The 15,165-nt window shown below is 35.6% G+C and overlaps 1 protein-coding gene across 1 annotated transcript in view; it reads right to left on the bottom strand.

Moving 5' to 3' along the window:
• Positions 1-1,088: 1,088 nt before the first annotated feature.
• The window catches only part of LOC150085059 (zinc finger protein-like 1 homolog), a 61,062-nt gene continuing 46,985 nt past the window's right edge, over positions 1,089-15,165 (bottom strand). Inside the window, exons 3-6 of the mRNA XM_090375742.1 lie at positions 13,230-13,423; positions 10,058-10,271; positions 7,157-7,283; positions 1,089-1,628 (exon numbers count right to left, since the gene is read on the bottom strand). Coding sequence (XP_090231868.1) covers positions 1,343-1,628; positions 7,157-7,283; positions 10,058-10,271; positions 13,230-13,423 — 821 coding nt within the window. The 3' untranslated portion in view covers positions 1,089-1,342. The remainder of the gene's footprint in view (positions 1,629-7,156; positions 7,284-10,057; positions 10,272-13,229; positions 13,424-15,165) is intronic.

Below are 15,165 nucleotides of genomic sequence, written 5' to 3'. Positions count from 1 at the left end.
TCCATATCGAATTTTAAAGTAAATGTCTCTATAGGTTCTTTAATATCTGACACAGCCTGTTAGCCAATACCAAATTCTTCAGTAATTTTTTTTTTCAGGAACACCATTTTCCAAGTTAATGATAGTTAAAGTGAAGTGTTTTCTTTTTATTTCACTTTTTAATTCTTTAGAACCCATAATTATATAAAATATGTTAACTTTGTACATATATACGTATAAAGTATGCAAATGAAGCAATATACAAGAGCATCCATCCGAATCAGTCAACAACAATATTGAGCAACACACAAGACAATGTAACGTATGTTCCATCTCTCTCTGCACAGTCAATCAGTGCGCAGTCAGAGTTACTCGTCTGCCTTCCTAAATCCTGTCTTTCAAAGTACTCAACTGAACAGAATTTTCATTTTTCAATCCCGATTAAATGTAACCGGATTAGTGAGAGTTTACTGTATTTAGAAAGGTAAAGAAAGTTTGTTATAAATTTTCAACAAAAAAAGTAATTTAACCTGGCAGTGGTCATATGGGTCCTGCCAAATGTCACATCAATTGACAGGTTCCATGCTACCACTGCCAGATTAGATTTCTCTGTATGTCTGTGTAATAATAACAAAATAAATTAATTACAAAGCTCACCTTGATATATTTCCCTGTCCATCCCAATAAATATAAAAGAAATTAAATTCAAGAGGAAACATTTTTCTGCACAAATAATTTTTTTTTAAAGTTTTTCTTACACTTTCTTTTGTTATGAGCATCGAGTTAAAAAAGTTCAGACATCTAATCTTAAATAGAAACTTTTTTTGCATTTAAAAAATCAAAAGGAATTTAAAATTAATTTAAATTCCTTTTTATTTTATTTTTTAATTGACATATTAACAAAGTAGTTTAAAATCAATTTAAGAAATCAAAAATCATCAGGAAAATTAATTATTTTTATAACCATAAATTTTATGTAAATGCAGTGAAATTTATGGCTGCATTTACATTAACTACAATATTTTAGCTTGTCATTATAGAATCAACACAAGCTATAAATATATTGATTCTCAATAATGGCCAGAATGATGATAAAAAGGATAAACAACTTTGAAATCAGAAGGCCTTTATTTATTTAAGAAACATGAGGCTTATTACATACAAAAACAAGTATCATACAGAATTTCTTTGCTATTTACAGACTTGGCACTAGTGGGACAACCAGAACAAAATAGATGCAATCAGACTGAACAGCTCATTCATAGAAGCAGCATGCAAATGCTGCTACCAGTTTACCCACAGCACCATCATTTGGGATAACTCTCTGCAGCTAATGGTACCAATATGTTTCTATTTTTGGTTTTCATCTACCATTTAGTATTTGTTTACCGTTATGAATATTACTGTCGTGGGAATCCTCTGTTTTTGCTGTTTGAACCCTTAATTCGTTCATACTATCTTCAACTCGGATGTTGGGATTTAAATGAGGATCCAACAGAGGATCCACATCTGCACTGGCTCGTCCAAGCCGAAGCAAGAGTAAGATCACAGTACATAATGCTATAAAGCCTAACATTGCTAATACCACCCATTTCTTATAATGAACATGGGGATCTTTGCGACGATTTCCTCCTAAAATAATTCTGGACCTATAACAAACAAGTAAATTTTATATACATTCATATTTCTGGATTTTTATATCTTTGAATAAAATGTAAATGGATAAATGGTGTAATAAAATAAATTTCTTATTTATAATATAATTTGTAACTTATAAAAATCATTTATTTTTCACAAATTATTTCCAAAAACATCTGTGTATGATAATTCTGAGTACAACCACCATTTTTGCACAGCATTAATGGTTTTCTGAATAAATCAAAGAAAAACAAATTTGCAATAGATAGTATGATATCAGATTTACTAACAATTTTTAACATCTGCAGAACAGAGCATTAATCTTTGCTACACATAAACAACAAGGTTAAAAAAAAAAAAAAAAAAAAAAAAAAAAAAATCGCAAATGGAAAAAAACAGAAACTGGAACCAGACTGTATATGTATGGTTCTTGGTTTGGGATGATCAAAGTGAATCTATTTTTTGAGGTCAGTGCGATCACCTTGAACCAAGAATCAGATGTAGTTATCATCATTTCATCCAACTTTTCTTGTTACCTTTATTCCTTTGATTACATGTCCAAGTGGAATTTCTCCCTGTGCTCCTCTCTAACATTACCCAGATTTGGTCCACGTGAAAATGCAAGTAACATCTTCATTTTTGTCCTGCATTCCATTTTTCCATAATTTTCAATCAACTTGTCAACTAGTTATTTGTAATTTTCACTCTTAATATTAAATCTTATTCAACAAAGTGAAACGACTGCCAGTCATTCTGTCTTCCAGTTCTGAAGCCAAGATCTGCCTAACTTTTAGACTAATAAATATGCTACTTTGCCATCTTTTCACTTTTGCAGCAAACAATTTTGAGAAAACAGATTGTATATATCTAAAGGTGCCACCTTGAGGATTCAGTGCTATAACAAATTGTTTGGTAAATCTCAGCCTGACACCTGCCAAACAATTGTTGTTCTGCCTTAGAGTGGCAAAAGCAAGACTTTGCTTCTTGGAAACAAGGAATCGTGTACTTTTACATTATGTACACCAGCTGCAACTCAGTTCTGGCGAACTATCCTCTTTTTTTTGTGTGGCTGATCAACTGCCTGCTCTCAGAGAGAGAGCAAGGATACTTAGTGAACCCAGCTTGAAAGCCCAAATGGAATCTCAACATCTAGTCCCCACAGACATCCCATTTATTCTTTTCATACCTGATCTTCTGTAACTCATGCTTCACATTTATGTAGTCTTTTCATTGTGAAGCAACAGCTTTCTAACTTTTAATTGGACTATCTATGAAACAGTGCCACACTTCTGGATTGTGACTAATAACAATTTTTTCTTAAAAACCAATTACCGTATTTCTTCGATTCCAAGATGTACTTTTTTTCCCCTATAAACATCTCTAAAAACGGGGTGCGTCTTAGAATCAATGGCATCTTACAATCACAGTTTTTTTTTTTTCGAATTTTTCCGCACTTTGCGCAGCACCACACAAAACGTGGAAACCCCGCCTCAAAGTTTGACCATTATCGCATTCTCCAATTTGTGAAACCACCCACGCCACTTTATTCTCCAATGGAATTGGAGAATAAAGTGGCGTGGGTGGTTTCATGTGCTTTTGAAATGTGAAGCCACCATTATTTCATTATAGTGGAGCTCACTCAGCGAAAACTAGGAAGTTTCATTTGTATCTTCGAAAGTATGTAAGAAGTGGAGTTACTGTATTTTGTTAATTTTGATCCCTTAAATTGCAGCCATTATCAACCCACTGCAGGATGGAAGCCTCCTCAACAATTCATGCTGAGGGAAATGGACCATAATCTGCCACGCTGGTCCAGTGCGGGTTGGCAGATCGGCCGTATTCAGCAGTCATGGGCTTGAACCCCAGTCTACTCAAAGAGTGTGTGCCGCTGCACTCCCTCTCCTGACCACTCGGCTACGGAAATGTCAAAAAGATTGCACTACGAAGCCACATTGAAACAAAAAGTTATTGTGTATGCAAAAGAACATGGAAATAGAGCTACAAGTTGACATTTTGACATTAGTGAAGTAAATGTTCGTTGTTGGAGAAATGATCGCAATTCCATATTTTCGTGCAAAGCAACAACCAAGTGCTTTACAGGACCTGAGAAAGGAAGATTTCCACAAGTCAATGAAGCTGTGATACGTTTTGTAATGGAGACACATGCAAAAGGATTACCCATCACTCGATAAGCCATGCAATTGAAAGCCGGAGAAATTGCCAAGTCCCTCGAAATAGAGAAAATAATTTTTAAAGGCAGTCACGGCTGGTGCGACAGACTCTTGCGTTGTAGTGGATTATCGTTAAGGTGGCGAACATCTATCTGAAAGTCTGCAGGAATTTTTTCCTGCAGACTTGCAACAGAAGCTGATTTGATTAACTTTCAGCGACAGATGATGAAATTAAGGAAAAAAAAGAAACTGAGTTTAGTCAAATTGGAAATGCCGATGAAACCCTGGTCTTCTTCGATATGCCTCAAAATTACATCATCAACACTAAAGGTGCTAAAGAAATGAAGATTATAAGCATGGGCTATGAAAAAGCATCACCGCTGATGGTCGAAAGTTGCCATCATATTTAATTTTAAATCGAAAAACCATACCAAAGAATGAAATTTTCCCCAAAGATGTTATTGTGCATGCACAAAAAAATGGATGGATGTCGGCAGAGTTTATGGAAGACTGGCTAAATGTGTGTGGAATAGACGTCCTGGAAGTCTTTGTAACCCACCTAGCATGCTAGTACTTGATGCATTTCGTGGACATTTGTCTGAACAGGTCAAAAATAAAATCATGCAAAAACGTGGTGACTTAGTTGATTCCTGGTGGCATGACTAGCCAATTGCAGCCACCCGACGTTTCAGTCAACAAACCATTTAAGGATTACTTGAGAAACGAATATGAATCCTAGCTGTTGACTGGCAAACTTCCATGACACCTTCCAGAAAATTAAGAAAGCGCTGGCATCAAAATTGGCAGAATGGGTATCAACAGCTTGGAAGCTGATCCCAGAAAGAAAAGTCAAGCACTCATTTAAAAAATGTTGCATCACCAATGCTCTCAATGGCTCAGAAGAATCTGACCCTGAATGAACAGTCAGTCTGCACGGGTAGCACACAGTGGTATTGTGACCATCCTCCCCTCACCAGGTGGAAAAGGCCCGGGTTTGAATCCTGTCGATGATGCCAAGAGCCTTTATGGGCTTTTTTTCACTCTGTGGCTGAGTTAGTCATCTCAGGCATAGATAGCAAGGTTTTTTCCCCCGAAACCCAGTGTTTTTCAACCAGCAAAGCAGGCAAATCAACCAGGGAACACAAGCAATTTATAGAATGATATATATATATATATGGGTAGATGAAATAACTGTCCGGGTGATCCTAATAGATAGTTTTTTTTTTACTTAACAGTCTTCTGAATTGTAATCCCAATCATCCTGTTCACCAGATTTGTCATCCAGTTCTCAAGACTTTTTCAAAAACTGGATTGGGAACTGGTAGATCTTCATTGTAAAGGATTGGAACAATAGAGGATAGTACAGAATACACTACAGCTTTTCAATCTGCAGATTTTTTAAACTTGGATTTATCCACCTTACAAAAGCAGCGGTCATCATGATGATTTGTGTGCTGAGAGGCATAATCAAAATAATCAATATATGCAAATTAGTTTATTATGAAATCTACAACAATTAACAATAATCAAAACATATATATATTGACTGAATGTCATTTGCAAGTGGTAACAGCATTTTATCTTTAGTTTCAATAATGGCAGATCGAATCCCTGAACTGTTTTTTCCTTCTTTAGTTTTCTTGTTGTCAATTTTGTAATCGCTAATCTGCATATAACTCATTATGAAAATGCCATAATCAATATGACTCTTGATTATGTCCTCTACCAGGTTTGTGGGCTCTCTCCATATTGAAAGTATAGAAAAAGGCATACACTTACGGCCACCATAAAACTATCCTCTTCCAACAACTCTTGAAGCCCATGTGAGTAGCACAGTTGGTAGAGTCGCTGTCCTCTCCACACTGGATGGAAAAAACGCTTAGTTCAAGTCCTGTTAATGACACGAGGAATTTTTATGGACATTTTCCACAATGTGGCTCAATTTAGAATTTAGTAAACTTCTGTCCTCCCCTCCCCTTCCTTACAGAATTCCTTGTGTGAATGTAGATTCAAAATACTCATTCAGTTTGTCAGCTCAGATAACTGACAAACTGAATGAGTATTTTGCATCTACATTCACACGAGGAATTCTGTAAGGAAGGGGAGGACAGACGTTTACTAAACTAACAGTGAGCTAAATGATTTTGTAATAACAGAGAGCAAAGCGGAGGAGAAATCATTGAAGTTAGCATAAAAAAAGGCACCTGGGGCAGATGGAATCTATCTAGTTATATTGAAAGTGGCAGCGAAGGAAGCACACCCTTAGCCATAATTATGGGAGCATCATTAGAGTCAGGGGAGGTCCCCATGGACTAGAGATGTGCAAATGTGATCCCAGTTCATAAAGGAGGATTAATTTTGCATATATTAGCATATATTATATCAAATATGCTATATTTGATATATAGCATTTGATACCAATTTTAACCGGCTTTGTGATGATATTTTTCTACAGCACATTTCTGGAAGTTTCGACCATAAAACAATAAAATCAATTTGCACTTTGCATTTTATTGGGCTTTTCTGTTACTGTAAGCAATTATAAACGGGTAGTAAACTCAGTGTTATTGCATTTGCGAAAATATCGATAGCTGGAATTGTGTGGTTTTTTTTATGTTATTATGGCGAAATGTGTTTCCCCTTTACTGAAATCTTCAATCATATAAAAAACAAATAAATTTCAAAATCTTCTTTTCATTCCTTTTTTTTAAAGCTTCGTAAACTTGTTACTCTGCACAAATCATGTTAGTTTCAATTTGTGCGTTCCATTAAAAAATGTTTATGCATGCTATTGAAATTTATAAAGAAAAGAGATTATCTTGGAAATAAACGCCTCTTGAAGCATTTCTGAGGACGACGACTCCTTGTGCAACAAACCGAGTGTCGAGCCAATAATGAGTGATCAACGAGTGTGCCTTTTAGTGGATAATGATGAAGAATAACATTTGTAAGTCATAAGTAATTTCTTTATTATTATAATTTGCTTAATTTTACATTTCTTTGGATAAATCAATCATTGCTTAAATAAATTAATTAGCTAACTAATTTCATTGTTGAGAACGTAACCCCTATTTTTAACATTAAGTCTCTGGGAAAAAAAATGCCCGCTTTATGAGCGCGTGTCAGGAACAAATGAACTCGTAAAGTAGGGAACTACCTGTAATAAACTTTAAGGGGGACATGCAAATTTTGTAGCTGCTACTGTTTTAATATTCTTTGATGATGCTTTAACCATAAAAAATGTATTACCATATTCTGTAGTTTTACATTTTTTATGATTATATCTAAGACACCCACAGAACAGTTTTCATTAGACCAATCACACCTATTTTAAAATTAATATATTTGTAAAATAAAATCAAGCTTACTTAAACCAACGTCCCAACCATTCAAGTGCTGATCGTCTCTTGTATTTATCTTCATCATGATCTACAGCAGTTCGATAACTGTCCTGATCAGTAGCATCATACATTTTGCGGGGAGGAGAATAGTGAGCTAAAAGGAATAAGATTTTGCAGTATTATAAATAAAGAACAAAGACTACAATCACGAAAGTAAATCACAGTGTACTAGCAGTATGCTAAAAATGTATAAATTGTTACCAGAATACTGAAGCAACACAAATCAAGAAAGCACAAGAGATGATAAATTACTGGGTTACTCCCTGAATTAAGAACCAAATTTATAATCATGTGTGCCAACAAAGCTCCACGAGATAAACAGTGTTTTCATGAATAAACAACCTTCAGATATCTATTTTTTCTCTGATCAATCAAAAATGATAATGTTTGTTCTCTCAATATTGAATAAGAAACTAATTACAAAATTCTCACCAAGTACCATAATTTTCAGACTATCGGAGCAAAAGCTGAAAATAAATTGGTTAGTCTGTTAGTTCCTTTAAACAATGACATTTGTTCTGTAAAATAATGCTGCCAATAATTTAGTGTTTGCACTAAGAGTCCATCATTACTGTACCTTTGTTTAAAGTTGTGCCAATCTTGCAAGATAAAGACTACAATGAATTTAAATGAAAGAACTAGCAGTTCAACCTCACAGCCACTAGACCAACCTGTAAAATTTCTTAGTTGCCATGGCAACCATTTTTGTCGAGCCTCGGATTAACATTTAGAGATGAAAAATGAATTCAGGGGTAGTAACAGACAGCTTTCAGTTTTTCATATCATAAATTCATTTATCACTATTCCTAAAGGGATAGGCTTAGCAACATTCTTAGTTTAGGTCTGAAATTCGGCTGTTTTATTTGTTAATTACACCACTCTGCATGGTTTTCAATGTTTGCAAACTAATGGCTGTTTTCAGAAAGAAATGTTATTCATTTTTTGTATAACGTACTATTTTTTCACAAATCACTTAAGTTGATGTTGTGAGTTGTATTATTGAACGTATTAAGTATAAGTAAATTCTGGTAATTTGTACACTAAATCTTCACATGGTGGCAACACTGCCTTCAGTCATTTGTTTCTTGACCTTGAAGACATCGTGCAGCAGTGTTTATCAGCGTGAGCTCAGTTTATTTTTGAGGCTATCGTGTCAAACTTGTGCTGAAAAGTGAGCAAAATGTCTTCACGCAGGTGTTTGAACACTTTAAACTTATTTTGTTATATTTGTGGAAGTTATGTAGTTCTCAAGCAAAGAAAATGTATTACAGAATTTGTAAAAAAAATGAGTACTGTGCTTATTTTGGAGTGAAACTCTGTGATAAGCAATAGGCTCCACAAAGTTTGCTGAACATGTGTTGAAGCACTGATATTGTGGAAAAATGGTAAAAAGAAAGCTATGCCATTTGCAATTCCCATAATTTGGCTGGAGCCTACAAACAACTATGATGACATACTTTTGCTTAATTAACATAGAGGGATACAATGCAAAGAGTCAGAAGGGCATTGTGTATCCTAATATTCCATGTGCCATTAGACCAGTCCCACATGGAGATAAAATGCAAATTCCACACCGTTCACTTATATTGGAGAACGTAGCAGCAGAGAGTGCTGAAAGTGAAGCTTCTGAAGATGAAACTGAAGTCGGCGAATCCATCCCTCAATTGTTTTCATAGCATGAACTCAATGATCTGGTAAGAGGTTTAAATTTACCAAAGGAATCTAAAGAATTCCATGGTTCTAGACTTAAGTCAAAAAAATTAGCATGTGGGATATTTTTCTCATGGTAAACAAGTCCTCTACTTTTCTCAGGACAATTCTATGGTTTTTTGAATCAATATAAATGACTTAATGAACTATTTAGAAATTAGTCACAATCCTACACAGCAGAGACTTCTTATTGCCTCATCAAAGAAAAGTCTCAAATGTGCGGTGCTCTACAATGGAAATAAATATGGGTCAATTCCAGTAGCTTACTCTGTTCATTTGAAAGGAAGATATGAGAACTTGAAAAAGTTGTAGATAAATATTAAGTATGAAGAACATGGTTGGTTGGCCTGTGCTAACTTTAAAGTGATAGGCATGTTACTTTGACATGCTTTTTTATGTGAGTGAGACAGTCGGGCAAAGAGTAAGCACTGGAATGTCAAGGTCTGGTCAAAAAGAATAGTTTGTTACCTGGATCAAAGAATGGATTTCATAAACCAATAGTAGACCCAAAAACTGTCCTCTTTACACATCAAACTAGGTTTGATGAACAGTATGTGAAAGCTTTACCTAAGGAAGGTCCCTGCTTCAACTACCTTTGTATTAAATTCCCATCAATCACTCAAGAGAAGCTAAAACAAGGTATTTTTGTTGGGCCTCAAATTTGCAAACTGATGAGGGACCAAGATTTTGAAGGATCCATGAAAAAGAAAAGCAGGTATGGATTAGCTTCAGGTCTGTTGTTGGGAGCTTCTTAGGGAACAACAAAGATCCAAACTACAAGAATATAGTTGAAAATATGTTAGCAAACTTCAAGAAGCTGGGCTGCAACATGAGTGTCAAGGTGCATTTTTTTTTGTACTCCCACATTGACTATTTCCCAGAAAATCTAGGAAGTGTTAGTGAAGAACAGAGCAAACTGGAAGGCAGAATGCAATGTGCTATCGTCAGCAAAACTATGAATAAGGTTTCCAGTCAATGGAAGAAGGTCATTAATATACAAGAGGAAAAGAGTGAGTGAAAGACCTCAACCTTGGGGAACAAGATTGAGTTCTTTTTGCATTAGTGGAGAAGTTAGCAGGCAGACAGACATACATTTTGCTAGTAGAATATAAACTTACTGGCCATTTAGTGTAATAGAAGTAGTTAATAAATTCATACCTGTGGAAAATGATGCACCATATGGTTCTGGTCTAGTTTGATGAATATCCATAGAAATTTGAGAGCTGCCAGCAACACTGTTTTCTGTACTGTTTGAATATCTTGTTTTATTGGCTTCAGAATGAGGAGAGGACTCTACAGATGACTGAAGATTTTGCTGTATCTGAAATTCTTGTTCTTCCTTTTGAGATGGTCTCAAAGTGCCGTCTTCTATCTAAGTAGAAGGAAAAATTAAATAAATAAATTCAAATGAATGGTAACAACATACCTGGCAACTTTTTGAAATGCGAATCTGTAAAAGCACCAAAAAAAAACAACATTCTAATGTTTCTTCCAAATTAATAATAAAAATAATTAATGTTGTGTAGAAATTAAAAGTACCCTTACTATGAGTGGTTGGTTGTAGGATTTTATGTGCATCGGTAACTAATATGTGCATAAATTGTGTGTTCTATGGTCGATTTGCTGTTTATGAAATGAAAAATCCGAGTTACCGGGATAAAAAAACTATGCTACTCTCATCTGAGATTAACTAACTCAGCCATGTTGTGAAAAAGACCCACAAAATTCCTTGCCTCATTGACAGGATTCAAACTTGGGTCTTTTCCAACTGGTGTGGAGAGGATAGCGATTTACCAACTGTGCTACCTACAAGGGCACTCTTACTATGAAAGGCTTGAGTTCTGCAAATTAAGTACTCGGAAAGTAGGCACTTGTGTGAGACCTGATTAAGGCTTTAAATGGATTTCAATAAACTAAAAGATCAGATGAATTATCAGAGGGGAGAGACAGCAGGTGATGTGGATTTTTATTTGATTATTATTTTATTATTTTTTTTTGTTTTGGTAGATGCTGTACAAGCATGCTTCCCTGCTTCATTTTCCACTACCAATACTAATAAATGGAGCAATTTTCCTGTGGTGCTATGTTACATACGACACCACAGTAAAATTACAATTCATTAAGAAATCAATTAAATATGTTAACAATAAATTTATCATTTATATATACTTTACTTTTTCTATTTGTTCAATTACATAATAATATACTACTGAAAACTAAGTTCTGGGACCTTTTCTGTTGGAAGGGGCTGCAAATATATGCCTCATGTATTGTGTAAAAGAAAAAGAAGCCAAAATGATTATTTAATACTACTTACAAAAACAATACATGAGGCATTAATTTCATTTAAGTATAAATGAAATTAAAAGAGAATATTTGTGCTTCCTTGTATTGTATGCTACTACTAATACTAATTTAATATAAACATGTAATATATACAGAAACGTAACTCCCTAAGAATTTCATGAATTGTTTTCATTTGATGAAGAAGATAAATGAATTTGTGGTTTTAAAAGGTGAGCAGTGATTTATACATGTGTAAAAATTTATATATAATATATTGTAAATATATTGGTATTATAATTCGCTTCTAACCCTAAAATGCGTGCCTTTAATTCAAGTTTAAGATTTTATACTCGGCACATAAGTCAAAGATTGACTTATTATAGTAACTTAAAAAAAAAAAAAAATAAGTTGTACCTGAAAGTGTTAATGAACTAAAAGGGTTGCATACTGTTCTTATTCCAATAACAATAAAGTCAGTGCCAAATGTGAGAATACTCAGCATCTTAAACTGTTCTGTTGAAATCTGGGTGTAACTTTAGGCACTACCTACTTTAGGTAGTGCCTGTGGCAAGTGCCTTACTTGCACACCCCTAGCACCAGGCCTGAATACTGTACTTCAAATAACTGAAATCTATTCTGTTTGTAGGCAATAATAATCAGTCTTGTATCATCATGGATTAAAAAAAAAAAATTACATCATTCACATACTGTAATCTTCCAATCACCATTTTATTATCCATAGCAGTAAACAAATGTTCTGTGATGTTTGAAGTAGTGGGATTTTATATACATTAGTTTTAAAGCAAAAAGTTTAGTTTTTGAAATTCTGGAAAACTTCTCTGGTGACTCTGACAACACTTTCCCATGCCCTTCAAATATTTTACCATTCCACATCAAAATATTTACTAATGTACGATGGTACAAATCCTGGATATGTTAAATAACTGAAGCCTCAGACCTCCTTGCACCATATGGCTAATAATAACAGTAATTAATAATGATATCACCTTCACACTACCTCAGCAATAAATGGTATAAGGTCCTGAAGAGGATTATGTGGTTCCATCCCCCCCACATGCAAAGAATGCTGTGTTTTTGCCACCATTTCCACAGATGCTCCTGAACCAAAACATAAAGGACTACTAAGGTACACTGGTATCAATCTATGGACACACTGGTATAGATCAGGGAATAAATGAACTAGCAAATAGCTATAACAAATGTTCTATTATGTCTGAAGTAGCGGGATTTTACATACATCAGTTTTAAAGCAGAAAGTTTGTTTCTGTAATTCTGGCAAACTTCTTTGGTGACTCTGACCACACTTCCTTTATGACCTTCAAATGTTTCATGTCAAGGGCCCATATGGTCCACGGGAAACTCAGAAATTCTCTTGTCCGTCTGTGTACGTTGTGCAAATATATTCTAATTTTTTGTATCTTGTACTTTTCTGAAACTTTACTTTTTTTTAATCACTTATATCTACACAATTACTTTTAATTAACAGTAGCAAGTATTAACTTGAAGCAAGCTGTCATCACAAAACATTTTTTTTTTTGCTTGAGTCTGCATTATGTAGTCAATAAACATCTTACTAATCACTAGAATTAACTTTCACATCTCACCTAAAAACATCCAAAAACCCTTAAGAGCTTAAGATTATTAAGAAATGTTAAGAACTCCCTCACTGGGCTGAATTAATAGCTACACTGGTTCAATTCATAAATATCACAATTTTATTAAATGTCTCAAAAGCTTTTTCCAGTTAGGAACTCTTTTTTACTTTTTTAAAAAACTGTCATATTTGGGCCAAGTGAGAATGCTCTCATCTGCCTACCCGGGTCATATACATAACTTGCATGTTCGCTGCTCAATTTACCTGGTTTGTTATATTTAAAAAATATAATTCACTGATAAATTATCAAAATGTTATCTCTAATTGCTAATTTGACCCTTCTCTTATCAAATAACCTTATACCTTATTAGCACAGTTATTTAATCTGAAATATAATGAGGCATGTTGGAAAACTAATGTTATACTCACGAGAGGAAGTCCCAAACCAGCTCGGGCCCAGTTAACACCAGTCAAGACAGCTCTTAGGTTATCTACCACTGGAGATATAACATTATTCTGGGGAAATATACCTGTTTTACACGTTGGACAGGTATAGCCAGCAGGAGCAGTGTGAGGGGGTAGCTGCTGTGCATAATTATCCAAACATGCCCAGTGGAAAACATCTGAAACAAAAACCATCAAACATGGAATTCTTATTTTGGTTATTCTTGCAGATTATGAAATATACAAAAAAAAAAAAAAAAAAAAAAAAAGTTTCCATCATGTCCTTATTTTGGTTTTTATATATAGCAACTAGGCTGGAGAACACCAGCACATTAGTACATTCCTGCTTCTCTCAACCTCAGATATTCAGAATCAACCTGTTGTAAGACTAGGTGTGACCTTCAATGTTTTTTTTTTTTTTTTAATGAAAATCAACATCAAGCCATGTTGTGCCAATATATCGTGTCTGTACAAGTGTTTGTGGGCCGATTTGCTTTTTCCCATTCTTCATGCTGAAAAACCCAGGGGCCTGAGCTGGATATCATCATTCTTCTCTTTCTTGATAATTCCCTTCTACTTCTGACTCATGTTTTCTCTCTCTCTCAGGGTAATTCAGAATTTTTTTTTTTTTGGCTAGTGCAGTGTAAGCCTCACGCTTCCTTGCACCATATAGCTAATAATAAACAACCGCATCTTCGATGAGGACCAAAGAGCCTTCCACAGGAAACTGGGTGAACACGAGAAAGCAGGAAACGGACCACCCAAGAAGAAGACGATCGAAGAGTTCTGGGGAAATATCTGGAGCAGTGAAGTAAGACATAACAGGAGAGCACCCTGGATAGAAGTAGAACGGAAGAAAACAAAGGACATACAAGAGATGAGAGAGTGGGAGATTCGGGAAGAAGAAGTAAAACAGTCGATCAGGAACACCCAACAACTGGCGAACCCCGGGAATTGATAACATCCACAACTACTGGTACAAGAAACTCACCTGCACACACAAGCACCTAGCAGAGCAGTTCACTCGAATGGTAAGCAACCCGGAGACAATCCCGAAGTTTCTCACCGAAGGAGTCACATATCTGAAGCCTAAAGATGAAGATACAAGAAACACGGCGAAATACAGGCCAATCACATGCCTCCCAACGATGTACAAGATCCTGACCAGCTGCATAACAAAGAAGATATCAGACCACTTAGAGAGTCAGAACATAATGGCCGAACAGCAGAAAGGATTCAAGCGGAGGAGCAAAGGATACAAGGGGCAATTAACCATAGATGCTGCAGTTGTGGAGCAAGCCTTCAAGAAGCACCACAACCTATACAGGGCCTACATCGATTACCGCAAGGCATTCGACTCCGTACTTCATAGATGGCTAATAGAGACCCTGAAGATCTACAAGGTCAATCTGATAGTGACAAACTTCCTAGGAGCAACAATGGCAAAATGGAGTACCACCATTAAGGTCGAGAACATCACAACCAGGCCAATCCTCATTAGAAGAGGAATCTTTCAGGGAGATGTTCTGAGCCCACTATGGTTCTGTCTAGCACTCAACCTGCTATCCACCATGCTCAACGGCAGCAAGTATGGATATAACCTCAAAGAAGGAAGAAAGAACCTGTACACCCTCACCCACCTGATGTACATGGATGACATCAAGCTCTATGAGGCAATCGAGAAGCAACTCCAGCAACTACTCCGGATCACCGAAGAATTCAGCAAGGACATCAGGATGAAATTTGGTCTAGAAAAATGCAAGACCCACACACTCCACCAGGGAAAATTAGTTGGCCAAAACTACCAGCTGCTGACTGGTAAAGAGATCGAAGCTATGACAGAAGGAGAGACCTACAAATACCTAGGGATGATGCAGGCTGAGCAGTTAGAGCACAAGGAAATCAAGAAGTGCCTGAGCAA

The sequence above is a fragment of the Mastigoproctus giganteus genome, chromosome 6 (assembly GCF_048544385.1).
Source record: "Mastigoproctus giganteus isolate SK-2022 chromosome 6, ASM4854438v1, whole genome shotgun sequence".
Lineage (NCBI taxonomy): Eukaryota > Metazoa > Arthropoda > Arachnida > Uropygi > Thelyphonidae > Mastigoproctus > Mastigoproctus giganteus.
The sequence above is the reverse complement of the archived record's forward strand: the minus strand, read 5'-3'. Positions and strand labels throughout refer to the sequence as shown.